General features: G+C 51.6%; 2 protein-coding genes across 2 annotated transcripts; both read left to right on the top strand.

Moving 5' to 3' along the window:
• Nucleotides 1-2,812: 2,812 nt before the first annotated feature.
• On the top strand, nt 2,813-4,611 carry LOC136566973 (mast cell protease 1A-like). Its single transcript, XM_066566378.1, has 5 exons — nt 2,813-2,876; nt 2,963-3,110; nt 3,311-3,446; nt 3,706-3,957; nt 4,188-4,611. The coding sequence occupies exons 1-5, from the start codon at nt 2,813-2,815 to the stop codon at nt 4,320-4,322; spliced, it is 735 nt and encodes a 244-aa protein (XP_066422475.1). The 3' UTR covers nt 4,323-4,611.
• A 5,119-nt stretch (nt 4,612-9,730) lies between these two features.
• LOC136567114 (granzyme K-like) lies at nt 9,731-13,272 on the top strand. The gene is made up of 5 exons (XM_066566622.1): nt 9,731-9,794; nt 9,874-10,018; nt 11,446-11,587; nt 11,728-11,928; nt 13,135-13,272. The coding sequence occupies exons 1-5, from the start codon at nt 9,731-9,733 to the stop codon at nt 13,270-13,272; spliced, it is 690 nt and encodes a 229-aa protein (XP_066422719.1).
• Nucleotides 13,273-16,450: the final 3,178 nt, after the last annotated feature.

Here is a 16,450-nt window from a genome sequence, read left to right on the forward strand (position 1 = left end):
GGCTCTTGCTGCCCCAGGGAGGTTCAGCAAATGCTCTCCAGCTCCTTGTGCAGGTAGTGGGGACAGCTCCTCGTGCAAAATAAATGAGGCTTCTACCTACTAAAGTGAAAAAAGGGGAAGTTACAACATCAACCACATTTCTTTGTGGGGTGGACCCCACCCAAATCAGCTGCAGAGTGGCAGAGATGAAAGAAAAGCAGAGCACCTTTTAACTCAGGGTCTCAGCAGAAGCTGAACCCTGCTGTCCCTGGGCTCTCACTCCAGACTGCCAGGAAGCCATGGAGATGTCCCCAGGCTGAGAGAAAAGAGCAGGGAGCTGTCCAGGGAGCCCATCCATCCCTGGATGGACTGATCCCAGCCTGGATGGCAGCACAGAAAAGTGGAAAATGCAAAGGAGGCTTCTGCAGGAAGCCACGTGCAAGCAAGGGTGGTTCTCATCAAAAGCTGAGGGCTCCATCCTCCACTCTCACCCTTTCAGCTGAGGTTTTGGCCTTTTCTATCAGCAGAGTGGAAAGAAACTCACAGTGATAAGGTCAGCAGATGACCCTAAGATTAAAGGAGTGGAAATCAGCAGGAAGGCTGAGCCACGAGTGCAGGGCTGCACGTTCAGCACCAGGAGATCACCCCAAATTTCCCCCAAATCTGGAATCCAAAGGGTTGGGGATATCACCCCTGTGAGCTTTGCTCTTGCCTCGGGGGGAGCCTCCAGCTCATGTGTCTGTTCAGGACAGAGCTGGTGGAATGTGGGAAATGGATTTGTAGAGAGTTTTTAGGGTTTGATTTTGGGAAATGGATTTGTAGAGTTTTTAGGGCTTGATTTTGGAAAATGGATTTGTAGAGAGTTTTTAGGGCTTGATTTTGGGGAAATGAATTTGTAGAGAGTTTTTAGGGCTTGATAGAAAGTTCTGGGACTCTGGGTCTGGGTCAGGAAAAGGGTATTGTCCAAGAGTGGAATGTCCCTGGAAGATCAGAGGATGGAGAAACTTTGCTTGTCAGGGGCTCTAAGCAGCTTCTCCAAGAGCTGGCAATGTGTGAGGAGTCTCAGGGATTCCTGAGAGATCTGTGGAGAGGATGGGACTGGGGCAGGCAAACCCTTCTGCTCGAGGCAGATGAGCTGCTGGGACAGCTCGACCCCCTCACCCTTGGTGTTCAGGTTCTCTGGACCAGCAAAACATGGAAAAGATAAAAAATGCCCCTTCCACAAACACATCCAAGGCAAGGAGTGCCCAGCTCATGACTGGGGGCTGATAGGGTCTGAGCCCCCACATGAAGAAGAATTTCTGCTCTGCCTCGTCCCCATTGCTCTCTGCAGCCACAGCCTGAGCTGGATCTTGGCCCTTCTCCTCTGCTGCCATCCCAGTTCAGATGTTCTTTCTTTGAAGACAAGTGGGGCAGGGAAGGGACACCCCCTCCTGCAACATTTCTCATCTTTTCCCTTCAGATCAGAGCAAGAATCTGCCTGAAACTGCCTGAAACTGCCTGGTGGCTCTGAGTGCTGGGCTGGGAAGGGCCATGGGGAGCACAGGGGGCACCTGAAGCCCTGTGGACCTGCTCCAGTTCCATGCCTGAAGCAGTTACTGATGGATGCTGGGATGAGGCACCTCAGCAGCCCTGGCAACCTCCAGAGGTCACCAGGAAGGCCAAAACACCTTGGCCTCAGAGAGGGGAACTTGTCTGGAGTCAGAGAGGAGCAGGAGAGCAGCTCAGCTCCCTGTGCCCACGGCCTGTCCCTCCTGTCCTGGGGCTGCTGCTCCCAGGAGGGTTTCCAGCCACAGATTTGGGGTGGGGGGGAGCACAAGTGACTGCAGGGCAAAGACAGCAAATTACAAACACAAGATAAAACATCGATGATTCCTCTTGAGGTTTTCCTGCTGTGCTGCTGCACAGTCCTGATTAAAGCTCGTGCTTTCCGATATTAAGATTTAAAATACCAAACCATGGGTTCAGCTCTGTGGAGAGCTCAGTGTCAGGCAGCCCCCAGGCTGCAAGGCCCCAGCACAGCCCAAGGCATCCACTTGCAGGTGTTTTTCTGCTCCAGGAAGGGTGGAGCAGATTTGGTTTAAAAATGACTGATCGCTCCTGGCAGTTGGGTGGTTGCACTTCCCCGCTTTGGTCTCTTGTGCTGCAGAGCAGCATTTCCCACATCCCTGTCCCCAACTGGCAGGATGCTTCTGCCCCCAGAGGAGCCAAGAAGAGCCAGGAAGGCCCCTCTGACCTGGGCTGACCCAAGCCCTGCAGATCTGACTTTTCACAGTGCTCCAAAACCATCCCAGGCACAGCTGTTGTGCCCTCTCATTTAAATTGGGTGGTGGTGATGGTGAATCTCTGCAGGAAAAGAGGCTCTGCAGTGCATCTCTCAAAGGAAAACAAGAATGTGAAAGAGCAACTTTCAGGATTGTCTCCTCTCAACCACATTCACAACTTTAAATGGCCAAGATTTTCTGATGATTTTTTCAAGTGGCTTTTTTTAAGAACCTTGCATTTCCTCAGGGCAAAAAACATTAAAGAGAAAGTGTGGGAGAAATATGAAATCACACCTCAAAACCACCTCTATCTTGCTTCCAGCAGCCCCTGAGGCTGTGACTGTGCTGTGCCAGACTCTATCTGCCCTGGCATTTCCACCCTGGGCTATATCACCCATCAGTGCCAGTCAGGGGCATGTGGGCACTGAGCTGGCCAGGCCAGAGATGCCCTGATTAACCCAATCATCCCTTTGCACATGGTTTCCTGGCTGCTGGGCACAGCTGCCTGCAGGCTATAAAAGCAGCTCCTGGCCAGGGGCAAACTCAGGATTGCACCCAAGTGGGCGAAGATGTGCCAGCTTTGGACAGTGCCAGCCCTGCTGCTGCTGCTCTGCTGCCCCTGGGCCAGTGCCAGTGAGTCAGGGCTGTGCTGGGGGGCTGGGGGCTGCTTTGGGGGTCTCAGCAGCCCCTGGCTCATGCTGGGCTGGGTTTTTTTGCAGGTGCTCTGCGGGATGGGATTGTGGGGGGCCACGAGGCACGGCCCCACTCGCACCCCTACATGGCATTCCTGAAGATAGTAAAGCTGGGGTCCTGTGGGGGCTTCCTGGTGGCCCCTGACTGGGTGATGTCAGCTGCACACTGCCTGGGGTGAGTATTGATACAGGGGTTTTATCCCTTTTTTCCTCCCCTAGCCTGGGAGCTCTTTCCCTGGAGTGATTTTGGAGCAGGTCCCTCCTGTGCTGGGCAGCTCTCTACACCTGCCTGTAAAATGAGTTCCATAAAATCAGGGAGGGAGGGGGTGACACCCAGCCTGATTTCCCCTTTCCCCCTCTTTCTGCCACGGCCAGGAACACCACAGTCATCCTGGGGGCTCACGACCTCGCGGAACCAGAAAAATCCCAGCAGGTCCGGGGAGTGCTCAAGTACTACAAGCACCCCGAATACAACCCCACCACCTATGAAAACGACATCATGCTGCTGCAGGCAAGGACTTCTGAGGGGACAGAGGGGCTGGGGGGCCGCCAGAGGCTGGGTAGAGCTCGTCCTGGCTGTCAGCTCCTTCTCCGAAGCTGCTCCTGCCCCAGGTGCTGCAGGCTGGGAGGGATCTGGGAAGGAGCCATGGGCAGGGGTTGGAGCCTCTTGTGGCTCTCACAGCAGCTTGCAGAGCCTGCTAGACCCTCCCTGCCCCTGCAGAGCCAACGTCCTGCTCACAGCCCTCTCTGAACCCCCTGTTTTCCCCCAGCTGACATCAAAGGCCACTCTCAATGAATACGTGCAGCCCATCCCTCTGCCCAGGACTGGCAGTGACCTCCCCACGGGCACCAAGTGCATGATTGCAGGCTGGGGTCTGATCGACGAGGACAGGGCCACCCACAAGCTCTTTGAGACCCAGGTGTCCATCTACAGCCGCAGGAAATGCAGCCTCTTCTACCCACACCTGGATTCTGGCATGGTCTGTGCAGGCAGCTTCCACCAGCTGAAGGATTCCAGCCAGGTATGGGCGGGCACAGGGGATGCTCTGGGAGCAGGTGACAAGGGTTTGAGGACAGTCCCCACCAGGATTTGGCTCTCTGGATGTCCTGGCACCAGCCACAGGGGTAGAGCTCAGCACAGCTCCTCCAAATCGGGCAGGAATGGAGCCCCAGGGCAGGGAGGGAGCAAATCTGTTACCACAGGCAAGGAAAAAAATCTGTTACCTCTAAAATCAACTTCATCTCTCCCCAGGGAGATTCTGGTGGGCCCCTGGTGTGCAATAAAGTGGCACAAGGAATTGTTTCCTTTGGCTACGACTCCCCACCGGGGGTCTACGCCCGCATCTCCAACTACCTGCCCTGGATCAGAAAAGTCATGAAGAAGTAATGGCAGTGGCAGTGGGAGCATTTCTCCAGCTCTGCTGTGGCCCTGGACACTGCAAAACTTCCTTCCTGCCCCTGCTGAAGGCTTAAATCCCTGCTGCCTCCTCAGGAACCCAAGTGACTTGGGCAGGGCACCTGAGTGCCCTTCACTGGGCTCTGGAGCTGCTGTCTGTCTGTCTGTCCCTGCCTGCCTGTCTGTCCCCCCTGGCAGGAGCAGAGATGGCCCCAGATGGCACAAAAAGAGGCTGTGCCACAAGAAACCCCACTTCCTTCAGAGATAACCCTGTTCCTGTTTGAACCCTGCTGCACTTCAAGTAAACTCAAAGCTGCCCCTCCCAGCGTGTGTTGAGTGTTTTTTGTGGCCTTGCCACAGAGAGAAATGTTTAAATCACATGTTTAATGTTTAAATGTTTAAATGACATTAAACAGGAGGGAGGCTCTGGCTGCTGCACCTGAGAGGCTGCAGGGACAGCAGCAATCACAGCTCTGCATCCTCAGTCTGTGGCAGAATCAGAAATGGCAGGTGGGCTTGCCCTTCCTGGGGTCACAGGGGTGATGAGTATGGGAATGTGCCTCTCATTGATGGAGTGACAAAACTCTCTTTTGTCTCCTCAAAAAGGAAAGAAGCCCAGAAGTTTCCCTCTTCCATTAGGTGAAAAAGCCATCCCATAGGCCTGGGGGACTTCACCTCAAACTTAAAGATAGCTAATTAGACAGAAGCCAAAAAATCCCATCTAGGCAATTTACTAGAAAAAAATGAACAAAGAAACTAATGGCTTTTGTGAAGTGTTTTACCAGGAACAAGAACCTCTTGCACCTAGCTCAGTTTTTCCCTGTTTTTTATTTTGCCTTTTATTAAACCTTTTTGTTTCCAACACTGCCACAGCAGCCATCCTGCTGCTTTTATGCCCCCAAAAGTAGCAGAGCTATCTTGAGTGAGTAACAGACCTCCAAGAAACTTATGAGACCTGACTCCAAGAAGCTGCAATCACTGATGAGGAGTAAAACTGCCCAGGTAGGAATGGGCAGAATGATGGGCACACATCCCTTCACCAAACTCAGTTCCCCCCTCCTGGGAGCACTGGGCTGTGGGGCACCAGCAGTGCCCAGGGCTCTGAGGGTTCCATCTCTGCAGAGTGAAGTTGCTCCCTCTGAGGTGCTGCACCCCAGGGCACAGAGCAGCCTGGACACCAAGCTCACAGGGCACTCTTGGGTTTTCTGTGGTTGAGATGACCCCTGAGGTATTAAAAAGTCTTTTTTTTTCCCAGCCCCACGACCGACAAAGAAGTCAGTTCTGCTTTTCAAGGTTGTTTTCTCTTATCTGTTCCATTCTTTCTCTGACCTGCTGAGATCTGTCCAGCAGGTCAGGCTGTGGCACAGTGCCTGCCCTTGGGGTGGTGTTAGATTTGTATACTAAGAACTATGTGTATTTTTTTACAATAATTTTCCATAATTTTCCAATACCTATCACCTATGTTAGACAGTCTGTCTCTGCTCTAAACCAATCCAGAAGTGCCACCATCACAGCAGGAGATGGAGGACAAGAAGAAGGAGAAGAAGGACAGGACACACCCAGATTCCTCCATCTTGCCTCTTGAACCCCCATTCTAAATCCCCAAAACTCTACTTTTTCACCCTGTGACAAATTCACTATCATTCTACTCAAACCCTTGTGGCTTGTAACTCTCCACACAAAGTTGGTGATTTTTTTCCATGGGCTAAAATGGAAGGCACAGGTGGTTTTGACTCTGTGCCATGGTCTCAAATCGCCCAGGGCAGCCAGAGGAATGTCCTGGTTCTGACAGGGCACAGCAGGCTGATCTCTCTGAGCTGAAGAGGAGCTGGATTTTCTGTGTTCTGAGCCCTTGGGTGCAGGCAGTGGCTGGTAAAACACCAGGTCAGGGCTTTGGGATCCCAGAGAGGCGGCACACCCCAAATCCCAGCTCTCACACACCCCCTACTCCCAGGCTCTGCAGCCACAACCCATCCCCATTCCTGGGGGTAGAAGTACAGAAAGGTTTGAACTGAAAGGGTTTTGGAGGACCTGGGTTCACAGAAGTGCCTGACCCCAAAGCCGCTTCCTCCTCTCCTCCCTGCAGGGCCCAGGAGAGGCAGGGACCAGTCCTGGCTGTGCTTTGGGCACATCCTTGTCCCTGCTCCAGTGGCAACCCAAACCTCTCCCCTCAGCTGGGGGATGCCCAAAGGTGAGTTCCTCCCTCAAGGGATGCTCAAGGGCTCTTTTCAGACAGCTCCTGCTTTGGAGTCTGAATTTCCTCCCATCTCCTTCCCTCCAGCTCCTTTATGGTGGCTTCTCTTGAGTACAGAGAGCCAAGAGCTCCCAGGGGGAGATGATGGAGAATTTCCTCCCATGGCCTGCCCCAGGCTCTCCCTGAGCCCTCTTCTCCTTCCCTCCAGCTCCTTTCTGGTGGCTTCTCTTGAGCACAGAAAGAAAGAGCCAGAAGAGTTCAGGAAGAGAGAGCCAGGAGTTCCCAGGGGGAGGTGATGGGGACAGGGATTAAATAAAGTTGTTTTATCTAAAATTAATCACCCATCTTTATTCAATATATTACTAAAATTATAAAATGCAGTTCAACAACACACTGAATAAATAGTTTATAATGCATATTCACCATCACACTTCTCTTCCAAAATTTTTCACCAGAAAGAATGCTGAGACTCTTATTACCAACATTACCTTAACTATTCCTCACCATAAACAACAACCTCATCAATTTTACCATTAAAATAGTCAAACTTTACAACAATTTAACCTTAATAACAATAATACTAATTTGATTATTACTACATACCCAAAAAAAAAGTTCCACAATTAGAATTGTTCACCCAAAAATACTATAACTAATAATCTCATTGCCAACATTACCTTAACAATTCCTCACCACAAACAACCTCATCAATTTTACCATCAAAATATTCAAACTTTACAACAACAATTTAACCTTAATAACAATAATGCTTGTTCAATTGTACTACATACCCTAAAAAAAAAGGTTCCACAATTAGAACGTTCCATGATTAGAAGATTCCATGTTATAGCATTTTCTTCACCAAAAAACAAATGCTATCACTAATACTCTCATTGCAAACATTACCTTAACAATGCCTAAAAACAAACAACAATCTCATCAATTTTACCATCAAAATATTCAAACTTTACAAGAACAATTTAACCTTAAAAACAATAATATTCAATTATTATTACTACATACCCTAAAAAAAAGTTCCACAATTAGAATTTTTCACCAAAAAAAAAGCTATAACTAATATTCTTATTACCAACATTACCTTAACTATTCCTCACCACAAACAACAACCTCATCAATTTTACCATTAAAATATTCAAACTTTACAACAACAATTTAACCTTAATAACAGTAATGCTTGTTCAATTGTACTACATACCCTAAAAAAAAAAAAAATAAATCCACAATTAGCGTTCCACTAATTATCTCTGGTGAATGAGTGAGTGCAGATGTCCCTGGCAGGGGTGAGGATGTCTGTGATGTCAGCAGGAGACTTTGTGAGTTGGTTTGTGGTGGGAAAAACCGGTGGGGAATTTTAAATGTTCGAAAAACATTCTGCAGTCCAGGGGCAGGGGTGCCTGCCCTGCTCTCAGGGCCTTCCCCACTGTTCAGGAGGAGGTTTCCACCGCCCAGCCTGGATTTCTGCTCACAAATCCTCCAAATTCTTGCCTGGGATGAAGGGAAACTGAGTCAGCTCTGCCCCCAGCAGAAGGGTCCGTGTTTGGGCTTCTGCTCAGAGCTGCTATCGGCTCAGAAATCTGCAAGTGAACAGGCTGCAGCTGCTTATCTGTGCTTCATGAATCTCTGTCACGTCAGGCTTTTCCTTGAAGCTCCAGCTGCTGCAGGCTTTGCACGAGAATGGCAGCTTGTAGCTTCAAATTGGGGTTTGCCCACTTGGCACGGGAGGCAGAGGGGAAAACTGATTTACTGGCAGTGAGGGCAGCGAGGAAACATCAGCCCCGTTTCGTCACAGGTGAGCTGTGGATGCTCAAGGTTTGCTCTTGCTGGAAAATCCCAGAATGGGTTGGGCTGGAAGGGACCTTAGGGATCATCTCATTCCACCCCCGGGCACTTTCACCATCCCAGGCTGCTCCAAGCCCTGTCCAGCCTGGCCTTGGACATTCCAGGGGTCCAGGGGCAGCCCCAGCTGCTCTGGGCATTCTGAATTCCATCCCAGCCCCTCCCAGGGAAGGATTTCTTCCCAGTATCACCAGGGCCATGTTACAAACACATCCATGGCAATTTTGCTCCATTAGCCAAGAGTGCAGCTCCTGGGGGACAGCAGGAGGGTCCTCACCTGCCACTGCACAGCCTTAGTGATGCCTCAGGTTTGAGCTTTTCCATTTTTCACATTCTGTGCTGCTTTAGTGTGTACTTTATTTACACAGGGTAAACAAAATACACATTAAAGTGCACTTTAGTTAGTGGGTGGGTCTGGGTTTCACATGAGGGGATGCTGAGCTCTGTGCACAGAGCAGGGACACAAAACAATTCCTGCTCCAGCTGGGGACCAAGGACAAATGATCCAAATCTCAGCCCCAAGAGCACAAACAACAGAGAAAAACAAGAAGGATGGGACTGCATGGGCCAAAGCTGGAATTGGACAATGAACTGCAATATGTAAATGGAGCAGAACTTATAAAAGTGAGAGACCCCATGACCTGATGTCCATTTTTGTGACTTTTTGGGTTTTATCTTGGGTGCAGCCCTGGCTGGGCTGGGGCTGTAATTGGGCAATTAACTGCAAGATGCAAATGGGGCAGAACTTGGGGACAACAGACCCCATGACCTGTTGTCCATTTTCGTGACCATTTTGGTTCATCTTGGGTGCAGCCCTGGCTGGGCTCTTGTGCTGCCCAAGGTGGATCCATTGAGGCCTCCTAATAAATAAATACATTAATTAACTCTGTCTGGTCTCTGTTCTAGGTCAGGCTTCACAAGGCATCGCTAGAACTGATGGAACTGATGCATCAGGTGAAAGAATCTTGTTCATGTGGGGCTCCTGATAAAAATCAAGAGGCTTTCCTAGAAGAGAAGCTGCAAAGGAAGAACTCACTAGGAGTCAAAGAGGTGAAGGTGGGTGCATTGCCCACAGCTTCCAGAACAAACACAGAGTTCTAAAATTGGCTTTTGAAGGACGTCAGATCCCTCAGATCAGCCCCATGATGGAGGTGGGTTGGTGCCCAGAGCCAGACCTGACTGAATTCCCCTCTCACGCTGCTGAGACATGCAACTTGTGGAGAGATTCTTCAGATGAGTCTGACTTCCGTGGTTTCCTGGAGTCTGGTGTCAGGCTATAAAACCCTGCTGGGAGCAGGATGAGACCCCAGAAGCTGCCCCAGCTCGAAGGGACCCACAGAAGGCTGTGATGGAGCACCTGCAGAGCCTCCTGCTGCCCCTCGTGCTGGTGATGTGCCCCCCAGTCAGCAGCAGTAAGTAGAATGGGTTGGGGAAGGATAAATCTCAGTTTATGCCCTCCAAAAACCTCATTCCCAGCCCCATCCATTGCAGATGATCCCTGGAGGTGGAGGGAGAGAGGAGAAGCCAGGACACAGCCTGCTCCCTACGTGGCCTTTCTGCAGGGGAAGGACAACCACAGCTGTGGAGGCTTCCTGGTGGCTCCAGCCTGGGTGATGACAGCAGCTCAGTGCCTCCAGTGAGTCCTTGCTGTGTCCTGCAGAGAGGTGCCTGCCCCTCCAGGGCCTGGGGAGCAGCAGCTCCTCTGGGGAGGGCTCACAGATGGAGTCACCTCAGCCACCAGCTGGGTCTGTCCTGGCTGGGGGACAGCTTGGGGACAGCTTGGGACAGCCTGGGGACGGCTTGGGGACAGCTTGGGGACAGCTTGGGGACAGGTTTGGGGACAGATTGGGGACAGCTTGGGGACAGCCTTGGGGACAGCTTGGGGACAGCCTGGGGACAGCTTGGGGACAGCCTGGGGATGGCCTGGGGACAGGTTTGGGGACAGGTTTGGGGACAGCTTGGGGACAGCTTGGGGACAGGTTTGGGGACAGCCTGGGGACAGCCTGGGGACAGCTTGGGGACAGCCCTGGGACGGCCCTGGGGACAGCTTGGGGACAGCTTGGGGACAGGTTTGGGGACAGCTTGGGGGCAGCCCTGAGCTCCATCTCCCTCCCCAGCCCTGGGGACAGTTTGGGAACAGGCCTGAGCTCCATCTCCCTCCCCAGCCCTGGGGACAGTTCAGGAACAGGCCTGAGCCTCATATCCATCCCCACCCTGAGCTTGAGGACAGCCCCAAGCCCCATTTCCCTCCCCATCCCTGGGGACAGGTTGGGGGCAGCCCTGAGCCCCATTTCCCTCCCCATCCCTGGGGACAGGTTGGGGACAGCCCCAAGCCCCATCTCCCTCCCCACCCTGAGCTCAGGGACAGCTCTGAGCCCCATCTCCCTCCCCAGCCCACCCTCAGGTATTTACTCTGATTTTTTTCCCCCTCCATGACTGGTTTTGTTTTCCCCAGGTGCCAGCAATGGGAGGTCAGGGTGGCTCCTCCTTCCCTTGCTGTCAGGCTTTGTCCTTTCTGCCACCAACGTGTTTGCTGGCAGAATTATTTCCTATTAAATATATTCCTATATTCCTATGAATATTCCAGCTGCTTGCCCAGCCCTTTTCCACCCCTCTAGCTGGGGTATGGATGGGCAGGAGGACTTTTCCAGGTGTGGCTCCCACACAGCTCAGGGCTGGTTTAGAAATAAATATCCTGATTTAGAAAGCCCCGGACTTGCAAGGGCTTGTGGAGCCCAGAACAAGGAGAGTATTGGAACAAATGTGCCCAGCTTGAGGTCTGGGCACTGAAATAAAGGAGATAAAGGAGAGATAAAAGAGATAAAGGACTCTGTCAGGTGGGAGCTTGCTCTGCCTCTTGGCTGGGCAGATTCACTGGCAGAGCTCCTTGGTTCCACAATTCTTCCTTTAAAATTCTGGATAATAGATTTTGTGCCAAGGGAATATCTATTTACACTGTATTGTGTAGTTGGGCTGTCCTGGCCATGCCCTGGGGGATGAAGCTCAGTGTCCCCAGGTGGGACAGGGACAGGCTGGTGACACCGCTGTGCTTGATGCCACCAGGCACAAACCTCTGAGTGTCATCCTGGGAGCCCAAAGCCTGCAGAGGAGAGAGGAAAGCTGGCAAACCTTCCAGGTGAAGGAGTACCACAGTTACCCAGGCTTCACCAGCCCCAAGGAGGGCAAGGACATCCTCCTGCTGAAGGTAACCTGGTGGAACACCTGGCTGGAGAACCCCGAGCTGCAGCCCTGGGGCACGAGGGGATCCCAGGGCAAACACTCATCTCTGTGCTTTCTTCTCTCTTTCTCTCTCTTTATCTCTGTTTTTTCTGTGCCCTTGCCCAGCTGAACGGCAATGCCAGCAGCAATGGCCACGTCAGGCCCATTTCCTTGGAGAAATCCAAAATTCGGGGAGGCGCCGAGTGCAGCCTGGCTGGCTGGGGTGACAGGACGGCCACTGTCACCATCATCAGGCAGAGGGACTGCCTCAACCACTACCCAGGCCTTGCTGACAACTTGATCTGTGGCCAGAGCAGATCCTCCAAGGTACCTGGAAAGGTCAGTGTGCCAAGGGAGGGGGAGGTTTGAGCTGGGCAAGGCACTGAGGACAGGATCCTTGTGGATCCTTCTCTTCTCCCACGGCACAGGAGTCCCAGCAATGCCTTGGCCAGAGGGGCTCACCCTGAATCTCACTGTTGGTCTGAGTGTGTTTTGTGTCTGGAGCCAGCAGAAGGGCAGAAATGAAGTTTTATTGTTCCCAAACAAAGCTGTCACCACCAGCCCCTTGTGGAGGCAGAGCTGCCTGGAGAAGAGGAGGCTCAGAGGGGACCTTGTTGCTCTCTACACCTTCCTGAAGGGAGGTTGGAGCCAGGTGGGGTTGGTCTCTTCCACTGGGCAGCACTGACAGAAGCAGAGGACACAGTGGATGTTGGATATTAGGAAGGATATTGGATATCATAGCCCTTGGTGCTATCGTCTGGTTGAGGTGTTAGGGCATAGGTTGGACTTGATGATCTTACAGCTCTCTTCCAACCTCATTGTTCTGGGATTCTGGGATTCTGAACCCCAGAGAAAGGAAAAGCAATTCTTATTATTTGCTGTGCCTGTGTTGTGCCAAAGCAGAATGCTTGGGACACAAGCCCTGTGAGGAACATTTGAAGGAGCTGGGGCTGTTTAGCCTGGAGAAAAGGAGGCTTAGGGGTGACCTTACTGCTCTTTACACCTTCCTGAAGGGAGGTTGGAGCCAGGTGGGGTTGGTCTCTTCCACCGGGCAGCACTGACAGAACCAGAGGACACAGTGGATGTTGGATATTAGGAAGAAAATTTTCACCAAAAGAATAATGAAGCACTGGAATGCTCTCTCCAGGGAGGTGGTGGAATCACCATCTCTGGATGTGTTTAAAAAAACACTGGACAAGGCACTGGGTGCTACAGTCTGGTTGAGGTGTTGGTTGATGATCTTAGAGGTCTCTTCCAACCTCATTATTCTGGGATTCTGGGATTCTGGGATTCTCAGTGATTCTGGGATTCTGGGATTCTGGGATTCTGGGATTCTCAGTGATTCTGGGATTCTGGAATTCTGATTCTCAGTGATTCTGGGATTCCCAGCGATTCTGGGATTCTGTAATTCTGTTATCCCCACCCACTGCAAGTCCACGCTCTTGCTGGGGAAATCCTGCCCTGAATTTGCAGCCTCCCTCCCTGCCTGCAGTTCCCACCACCCAGCACTGATCTCTCTCCTCTTTTTCACAGGCTGATGCTGGGGATCCTCTGGTCTGCAACAACAAAGCCTTTGGCATCTTCTCCTACAGGCACAACAACTGGCCTGGCTTCTACACACACATTGCTCCTTACCTCCCCTGGGCCCACAGCGTCATGAAACCCTTGTGACCCTGCTCCCCCTGCAGAGCTCACCCTCCAGAGCCCCATCCTCACCAGCTTTCCTTTCCTTTTGCCCTGCTCCTGGGGGATGTGGCAAGGGTCCCTCCGTGGCCAGGCTGAGCTCTGCCCGTGCTGGGGCTGGCACAGAGGAGCTGCCTTGGCTGGGTTTGTGCCCCAGCTCTGGAGAGGAGCAGCAGCTCAGGGGGTGCCTGGAACCCTCAGGGGAAGGGAGGAGGAGATCAGGGGCATCAAAGAGCAGCTGTCAGCTGTGGCAGGTCTGGCTTGCCCAGGCTCCAAGGACACTTCCAGTGCTCCACTACTGCTGTCCCTGCCTCTGAATCCTGCTGCCTCCTTTCTCCCCTCCTCTGCAGCCCCAGTGTTGGAAGAACACATAAAAACAATAAATCTCAGCAGCATTTCAAAGCCTTTTTCCTGGTGCTATTTGGATTTCTCTGGGGCCCTGGCTCCAGTGCTGAGCAGCTCAGGAGAAAGCCACAGCTCCAAGAGCTGAATCCCAGACTGGGGCTTTCTACCCAAACCAGTGGCCTCCATTTTCTGCCCTCTAAGCCTCCAGAGGAGAGTTCCAGTCTGGATTTCAGGGCAGGGACTCTCCTCACTCCCTCCAGGGACCTCCAGGCTGGTCCTTGGCGGGGATTTCCTCTCTCCCATCCTCTCCCCCCTCTCAATTCTACCCCATCCCACCTCTGGCTGCCAAACCAGCATCTTCCTTCCCCCCAGGGCACCTCTGGCACTCCCAGTGCTCATTGTGGCACCCTGAGTCATCTTTTAGTGAAGCTGGCAGCAAAGAGAGGAACCTCACAGTCCCACCACAGCCTGACAGTCAGGAAATATTTTATTTCTGGTTGTGGTTTTAAGACAAAAATATAAACCCCTGCCTTTTCTACAATAGAGCTTAAAAATATTGCAACCTGAGGAAATTAATCTGGAGAATTTGGAAAGATACCAAGCAAGAGGAGCTCAAACACTTCCGTCAGATGTTTGGGATTTCATTTACAAAAACATTTCTGGGGAGTGTTTGCCTTTCCTTGTGCTCACCTCTGCCCAAAGGTGACTTGTCAGGGGCCATTCCAACATCTGTGGCAGCACTGGATACAAAACACAAGGACAAAGATGTGAAGACTCCAAATATTTTCCAAACCTTATAATTCAAAATGTCCAAAAGTCCCCAGGTCACTCACCTGACCAAGAAAAGCTGCAGCTGAGCAGAGTTATCGGTGGTTTCTGCTGTGGGTGGTGTTGCACAAGGAAAACACCTTGAGCAAATTTCTGCTGAGTTTTCCATGCCCAGAGTGCCCTCTTTGGGTTGGCAGCAGGGTGTGTTCTTCAGGGTTCTGTCTCAAACAACTTCCAAAGTGATCCAATAAAATTCACTTCTTCCACTTTGGAAGTAAATTCATGGCTGAGCCGAGGAAAGGCTCCTCTCATCCCCAGGGTTCTTCACATCATTTAATCTGCTCTGAATCAAGGGTTGCAAAAGTGATATTGAGATTTCTTTTTTTTTTTCCTGAGGCTGCCAAATCCCGCCCAGAAGAATTCTATTCTATTCTATTCTATTCTATTCTATTCTATTCTATTCTATTCTATTCTATTCTATTCTATTCTCAGTGCTCCTCCTGTGTCACCTCTTGGGGAGCTGAAGACCAAATTCCTGAGTCACTGGGAGGGAGGATGGGAACCAGCAGAGCAGGAGAGACCTGTCCTTGGTGAGCTCCATCATTTCTTTCCATGGCCAGGAGCTACAGATCCTCACCTGAGATGAAGGGAGGAGCAGCTCCAGGAGCAGCTCCAGGCCAAAGAACAGCCCTGGGCAGAGCTGAGGCCCCTGAGAAGATGCCTCCTCACCCAGCTCAGCAGCTGGGGTTCCCCAGAAGCTCCACACAGCCCAAGTGTGGAGTCCTTGTCACACATTTCAGCCACAAAAACTCTTCAAAAGCCATGAGTTCTCCACCCACAGTGGTGGAGATGGTACAAAAATTAAATTAAGCTTGTGGAGGGTTAACTTCCTGGTCAGGCTGCATGGCAGGAGATAAAGCAGCTCCAGGACAATTATACCAAACTGGTATCACTGGGAGAGCACACAGGAAACAGCTTGGGGTGGGACAAGCCCTGGCTGAGCCCAGGGCTCAAGAAACTCTTGACAGAAATGTTGTTCCAGCAGCAGCTGCCATTCCACAGGCCAAGCTGCTCCTGAGCTGCTCATCAGCTCCAGAGCCCTCTGTGGGATCAGGAAAACACAGGGGACAAACCTGGGGTACAGGAGGGAGGCTTGATATTGCTGCTTTATAAATTCCACATGGCATTTTACTCTTATGCTGGACAGATATTTCCCTCCCTTCCCCAGAGGGCAAAGGGAATGCTCAAAGGAAAGAGGAGGATGGTGGTTGTCCAAGGACAAGGCAAATCCCAAGTTCTTTCTTCCCCTTTTTCTTGCACATGGGATTTTTTTTAATATGAAAAATACAAAAATTTATTTCCTTCGTGTTTTACCCATGAGCACAACCCCAAGCACCTCCTTTGGTAGGGCAGGGACATCCAGTGGCCAGGTTTGAAGTGATTTGCAGCAGTCCCTGGGCCAGCTCACCTTATCAGGACACTCCCCTGGCCCTCAGCCCAGCCCTGGCAGCTTTCTTTACTGAGTCCCTCCCTCTGGAGCAGGCTGGAGGCCAAAGGAATTATCCAGGCACTGGAGGTGCCTCATGACACAGCCTCCCATGTTCCCAGACCTCTCCCTGCAGGATGGGCACAGGAGGAGCTGAGAGCTTCAGCCCCAGCTGCAGAGCTGGAGGTGAGGAGGAGCTCTCTGTGCTGCTGGGGAAGCTTTTTCCAGCCTGGGCTGATGCCTCAGGTTTTAGTTTTTATAGTTTTCTATTCTATTCTATATTCTATTCTATTCTATTCTATTCTATTCTATTCTATTCTATTCTATTCCTATTCTGCTCCAAGCCCTGTCCAGCCTGGCCTTGGACATTCCAGGGATCCAGGGGCAGCCCCAGCTGCTCTGGGCATTCTGAATTCCATCCCAGCTCCTCCCAGGGAAGGATTTCTTCCCAGTATCACCAGGGCCATGTTACAAACACATTCATGGCAATTTTGCTCCATTAGCCAAGAGTGCAGCTCCTGAGGGACAGCAGGAGGGTCCTCACCTGCCACTGCACAGCCTTAGTGA

This window comes from Molothrus aeneus, chromosome 27 (genome assembly GCF_037042795.1).
Source record: "Molothrus aeneus isolate 106 chromosome 27, BPBGC_Maene_1.0, whole genome shotgun sequence".
In the NCBI taxonomy this organism is placed as follows: Eukaryota; Metazoa; Chordata; class Aves; order Passeriformes; family Icteridae; genus Molothrus; species Molothrus aeneus.

Coding starts and splice junctions, on each gene's coding strand:
- LOC136566973 (XM_066566378.1), top strand. CDS start 2,813: ATGTGCCAGCTTTGGACAGTGCCAGCCCTGCTGCTGCTGCTCTGCTGC. Junction 2,877..2,962: donor CTGCCCCTGGGCCAGTGCCA/GTGAGTCAGGGC, acceptor GTTTTTTTGCAG/GTGCTCTGCGGGATGGGATT. Junction 3,111..3,310: donor TCAGCTGCACACTGCCTGGG/GTGAGTATTGAT, acceptor TGCCACGGCCAG/GAACACCACAGTCATCCTGG.
- LOC136567114 (XM_066566622.1), top strand. CDS start 9,731: ATGGAGCACCTGCAGAGCCTCCTGCTGCCCCTCGTGCTGGTGATGTGC. Junction 10,019..11,445: donor ACAGCAGCTCAGTGCCTCCA/GTGAGTCCTTGC, acceptor TGATGCCACCAG/GCACAAACCTCTGAGTGTCA. Junction 11,929..13,134: donor GCCAGAGCAGATCCTCCAAG/GTACCTGGAAAG, acceptor TCTTTTTCACAG/GCTGATGCTGGGGATCCTCT.